Consider the following 6,000-nt stretch of genomic DNA (forward strand, 5'->3'; position numbering starts at 1 on the left):
GGTAGTTAGGTTACCTGGGTTTGAATGCATGAACAAAGCTATAATTAAATAAATTTAATGCCATTCATAGTAAGAGCCTGGGAAGTCAACAATTAAATAATTAAGTAGAATGGCAAGATTTAACATTTGGGGGCAGTTAGGTGCCACAGTGGATAAAGCCCCAGCTCTGGAATCAGGACGACCTAGATTCCAATCTGGATTCAGATACATACTAGTTGTGTGACCCTGGGCAAGTCACTTTAACATCACTTGCCCAGTCCTAATCCTTTCATCCTAAAGTTGTTACAAAAACAGAAAGTAAAGGTTAAAAAAAGGAAAAAGATTTAAGGATAGGGAAAGGATAGAAGCTACAGCATGATTTCAATAGAATAGAGAACTCCCAAAGAAAAGGCTCCTACCATCTTGGAAAGTGGCTTAAGGCACTGAGAGACTAAGTGAACTTTCATGCATCCAACAGCTAATATGCGTCAGGATTTGAACATAGCCAGCTTTATCCACTATGCAAACTGGCTCTCAGATAACAGAAATATTTTCTATTACAATAATTATAATGATGTCTATTACAATTTCAACTCACCTCTATTGAATCAATCAACAGACACTTAGTCAATGTTCCAAGGCAGTGATGGTGAACCTTTGAGAGAATGAGTGTCCAAACAGCAACCCTCACACCTCATGTAAACTGCCCCCTTACTCAAGACAGAGGAGGGAGGAAGTGCTCCCGTTGAGCTGCTGGGCAGAGGGGCAGGTGATGTGAGAAATAAGCTCATTCCCACATGAAGAGGGGGAAGGGAGCAGCTCACTCTGGCACACATTGTATAGGTTCGCCAACATGCCTCTAAGGTATTTACCCAATATGTTGAGAAGCATTATACCAGATACTGGTAAAAGTAGGATGATAGACAAAGTAAAAGACATGTTTCCTGCCCTCTTAAATGATCAAGGCAATAATTTAATGAACTGTAAACAAAATATCACATTTTCCTCCAAGTACCATTTGTTCTTTTTCACATGTACCTTTAGTATACATGAGTTACTTGTCCACTCATTATATTTATGGAGTAATATATTTTAGACGACAAGTGAAGCAGTGTACTTTGTGAAAGAGCAGCTAGGTGTTACAATGGATAGAATCCCAAGTCTGAATCAAGATTCATTTTCCTGAATTCAAAAATAACCTCAGAAAAATTACTAGTTTTGTGATCTTGGGCAAGCCATTTAACCCAGTTTGCCCCAGTTCCTCATCTGTAAATGAGCTGGAGAAGTAAATGGCAAACTACTCCACTATCTTTGCCAAGAAAACCCCAAATAGGACTGTGAAGAGTTGGACACCCAACTGAAAATGACTAAAAACCACCACCACCTAGTGGAAATTGTGCTGAACTCAAAATAAAAAATATCTGAGTTCAAATCCCAATTTAGATACTTCCTACCTTTGTGACCTTAGTCAAGTCACTTATCCTCTCTAAATCTCAGTTTCCTCATCTATAAAATGGGAATAGTAAAAATAGCACCACTCTTGCAGGATTCAAATAATGTAAAGTATGTACATCACTTTAGAAACTGTAAAGAACACTACACCTGTCAGTTATATCTAGCTGGTTAAAAAAGAAATTCAATCTCAGTAACATAATTTCTTAGTATTAGGCACATAATAATCCAAGTCCTTCCCTTTCTCTTTCTTAAATGCAGTTTACACAATTATAGTTTTATATAACTAAAATTACTAAATTATATTACTAAAATTTTTACTAAAAATTACTAAAATATATATGTAATAAAATCACATTAATCTCCATTTCATGGAGGCAAATTACTTCAGGTAAAATATACACAAATAAATGAAATTACAGCGAAATTGCAATAACATTTAAAATGTTGGAGCCCCAACTTGATGCTTTCACACAATGCAATCCATTTCATATTCAGTTGATGCAGCTAACTAGACCGTTGTACTATTCTTTTGACTCAGAAAGGAAAGATTGAGGTCACTACAAAAATATCATTCCTAACTTACTTTCTTAACATTGGGTCCACAAATCTTCTTTACCCAATCTATCACAGTTCTACCCCAATGATTCTTTGACTTACAATTTTAAAAATATTTTCACCCCAAAAGTGCCAATAAATCTTATCAAACTGTTTAAGCCAAGCTCCTTTGTAATAGAGTATGTTCAATTACATTTTAAAAATTATTTTCCATGTATTCTTATGTGTACATTTTATTCTAACTAAAGTCCTTTAGGAGATGGACATCTTCTACTTATTTTGTCTTATCCCCAAAATAAAACAATACTCTTCATAAATACTTGTATACCCCAGGATGCTTACTTCTTCACTATTTACTTGGACCCTTATCACATCTTCAAATTTCCCTTCCTTCTTCCTACAAACCTCCCCCATCTACCTCCCCTCCCCACTTTTCAGCTTCCTTTTATACAGTCTTCCCTCCATTACAATGTAAGCTTCTTGAGGAATATAAGCTTATTATATTTATATTTCAAGCTCTTAGCATGTCCAGGCACATATTAAGTACTTAAATGCTTATTAGGTTGACATGACAAGAGGCATTCAACAAATGCTTGCCAGGAAAAAAACATATATGATGCTTAAAAACCCAGGTCTAATACATACAAAGACAAATCTTGGTAAATCAAGTCAAACTGAATTCAAACTAGAACATTCAATTTGCAGGTCATTGTAAACTAGCCATACACCAAAGATTCAGTCATCAACCATGTACACAATATCTCAGTTAACCCACTATAATCAACTTTACATATTAACTAACTACTAAACCGATTTTAAGGTACAAATTCCATTTGAAGTTTACCTAATTTTATCTCTAAAAAAATCTGCTCAGAGATAAATTAAATTACTAATAAACTACAAAAGGACTAGCATTTCAAGTTTTAAAATAACACTTTTTAAATTTCATTATATCTCCCATTTATTGCAACTCAAGGTCTTGTATATTTTCATTATGTTCAAAAGCCAAAAAAGTTTTATATCTATTTTGATGCCCAAAATTTTATAAAAAGTGTAATTTTTTCCATTTAGGTAGTGAACTAATTCACTTCAAACACTTAAAATACTAAATCGTTTTACTTGAAAAATGCTTCTACTTAAAACATAATTCTTTTGAATCCAAATCCTTAGACTCAAAAAATAAACCATTAACTGAAAGATAGTTCTATTGTAGCTAGATAGGTACATGACAGCTCAGCCTTCCTGTCATTAACAGCTGTCAAGATCTGAAAGGAATATAAAAATATTAAAGACTTATGCTTACTGCCCTTTAAAGTCAAAAATAGCCTCAATGGGCATCAGACAATAAACTATAGTATAGAATCTATTTTAGACTTCTAAATAGCAAACCAGCAAAACAGATTAAAGTTGTATCCTTTATATAGTTCTATAGGTTTAAGCTTCAAAGTTTTTTCTGGGCCTCGATGATCATTACAGTATAAGTCTAAGTGAAACTGGTCCTTGCCTGAACCAGCAGACCAAATCACTATTACTGCACCCCACCCCTTCCAAAATCGTTTCTACAATTAATAAATCTTAAAGCAGAATGTGGTGAACACATTCCAACATGGCCACGGATGGAAGGAATGTTGGGCAAGGGTAGGTCTTTTAAAAATACAGCTGAGGTTTTTTACCAGTTCAGACGGTGTAAACAAACCTTCATAGCTGCAGCCGATGGTAAACAATGAACCTGCAGCAGGGTGAGGGGGCGGTCTCCGCCAACTACACTCTCCCGGCGGACCGGGAAAGGGGGAGGAGGGGGGTGTGTGTGTGGGAGGGGGATCCAGCTGTACCAGACACCTCGCAATAACCAGCCGGTTCTTAGACTCGCCACAGAAAAATATATCGATCCGAAGTGGTGAATAATAGAAACAAATCACGCATTCTGCAAGAAGGGCTGGGGAGGTGGAGGGCAGGATGTGGTCGCTCTTCCCCAGACATCCTCTTGCACCCTAAATAACACACATATACACACACACACACATAGAAGTGCACAAGGCACCCGGACAAAATACATCCTTTCCCCCCTAAGTCCTCATTAACCAAACAAACTGGACTTCGTGTCCCCCGCTCACTCTCGGCCACCTGGGCCTGTGTGGAGCCTGGTTGGGAAGGGAAAAAGGACTAATAGGGGTAAGGGTAAGAGCCGGGGCAAGAGCGGCTAGGGGAGAGCAGACCAAGAGAAGGGGGATGGGTCCCGCAGGACAGTTCCAGGGCCCGAGCCCCTGCAGGCCGCCTGCCGGCCGGTTGAACCCAGCCCCCGCCCCTACCCCCGGGCAGGGCTCCAGCCCTTGGACCACGCGCCCCCGCCCGCGTCCGGCCTCCGACGCCGTTAGTTACCTCGGGTGAGATCCAGCGGGACATTCTCCTCGCCGCTGTCATTCCGCCCTGCGCGAAACACAGACAGACCCAGTTAGGACTGGCAGGCCGGCGACCGATTCGGCCACAGCCGGAGCCCTGGGCCCCGTCCCCAAGCCCGCCCTACAGCCCCGGGGAATGGGAGGAGAAGAGACGACCCCGAGAGGGTGGAGCACGTGGAGCAGAGTGGGGAGAGGGCTAGAGGAGGGTTACCTCGTATCCTGAGGTGCTTCAGTGAGCGGCCGCGGACACTCGCCGCCATATTGACGGGCTTCAGTCACAACACCGGAAACCTCGCCCAATCGCGCGAGAGCCCCCTTCCCCTCTCCCCCGCCCTCCGCTTCCTTTCCTCCTCCCTCCACTCCCAACCCGGTGCTCGCCTCTCCGGGCCCCGGCATCCTCGCTCCTCCCCTTCTCCTCCCTCCCTTCCCAGGAGCCAAGCTAGGGGCGGGGCAGGGGGCCGGGCGCGGGAACGCTGGGGCGGGTGAGCGCGCGTGCCTGCGGTAGCGAAGGCGAGGTTGGCAGTGACAAGGCCTCCCACCCACAGGCTCGGGACCGACCGCCGGGTTCCCCCACGAGGAGGTTTCCCACCTTCCTCCTCATGTCCCTAAGAAGAATTCCCCTGGAAAGCCCGTGGTGTTGGCACCCCGCCGCGAGACCTCGGGATGGTGCATCCACGCGGAGGGAAGCCGGCGCCCCCATAGCGTGGGGCGAGGCTGGGCGGGGCCGCGCACTTAGTGTCCGTAAGGCTCCCGGTGCTCGCTTCTTTTAAACTGATATGGGAAGCTGCGCCCAACGCTTTTTATTTGTCCTTGAAGCAGCGCCCCACTTCCTTCTAAATGTGCTCACTTGCCCATGAAATACTCTTTTTTTAAGATATGAAGCAACCTTCCGATTTCCCTACCAACTAATAAAGCAGCCTCGTTTTTTCCATTAATTTTAGATTCTGCGAAGAAAATTGTTGTGGAGGAGTGGGGGCTTTCCAGAAAAAGCGTTAAAATTGCCGAGTAAGAGCTCTTCACGTTTATTGAACGCTAATAAGGTTTTGGGAAGTGTTTTCCAGCGTCACATTTGCTCTTCATGGGCCCCTTTCTGAATCTGAGTTTCAGTATCTGTGAATTAAAGATAAAGATTGAACCAGGGAATGATGAAATTTTCTCTTGCAATCTCTTCTGATATTCTTAATACTAATAGCTAATATTCATAAAATGCTTACCATGTGCTTGGCACTATGCTAAGCACTTAATTATCTCATTTGTTCCTCACTACAACCCTGGGAAGAAGATACTGGTTTTATCCTCATTTTATGGATAAACAAATTCAAATTGCCCAGAATCTCAGATAATGCATATCAAAGTTAGTGACTCGAGGAATACTGAGCCAGCCTGTTATAGATAAGAGAACCTGGATTCAAATGTGGCCTCATATGTCCTGTCCTAGCTGTATGATTCAGGGCAAGTCACTTAACCCCCATTGCCTAAACCCTTTCTTTTCAGAAAATAAGTTTTTAAAACAAAAAACAAATCATAGACTGGTTTTGATCTTGGCCTTCCTGACTCCAGACCCAGAACTCTTTATCTCCTGCACCATATAACTGCCCCAAGAAAATTGGAA

General features: G+C 42.3%; 1 protein-coding gene and 1 long non-coding RNA gene across 5 annotated transcripts in view; one reads left to right on the forward strand and one right to left on the reverse strand.

The window, feature by feature from the left end:
• Positions 1-4,819, reverse strand: part of RICTOR (RPTOR independent companion of MTOR complex 2) — a 156,634-nt gene extending 151,815 nt beyond the window's left edge. For all 4 annotated transcript variants that reach the window (XM_056824564.1, XM_007487429.3, XM_056824563.1 and 1 more), the window contains exons 1-2: positions 4,600-4,819; positions 4,369-4,416 (exon numbers count right to left, since the gene is read on the reverse strand). In XM_056824564.1, coding sequence (XP_056680542.1) covers positions 4,369-4,416; positions 4,600-4,648 — 97 coding nt within the window. In that variant the 5' untranslated portion in view covers positions 4,649-4,819. The remainder of the gene's footprint in view (positions 1-4,368; positions 4,417-4,599) is intronic.
• Positions 4,207-5,531, forward strand: LOC103102935 (uncharacterized). Its single transcript, XR_464659.2, has 2 exons — positions 4,207-4,373; positions 5,330-5,531. It is a non-coding gene; the product is annotated as an uncharacterized LOC103102935 (long non-coding RNA).
• Positions 5,532-6,000: the final 469 nt, after the last annotated feature.

This window comes from Monodelphis domestica, chromosome 3, assembly GCF_027887165.1.
Source record: "Monodelphis domestica isolate mMonDom1 chromosome 3, mMonDom1.pri, whole genome shotgun sequence".
Taxonomy (NCBI): Eukaryota; Metazoa; Chordata; class Mammalia; order Didelphimorphia; family Didelphidae; genus Monodelphis; species Monodelphis domestica.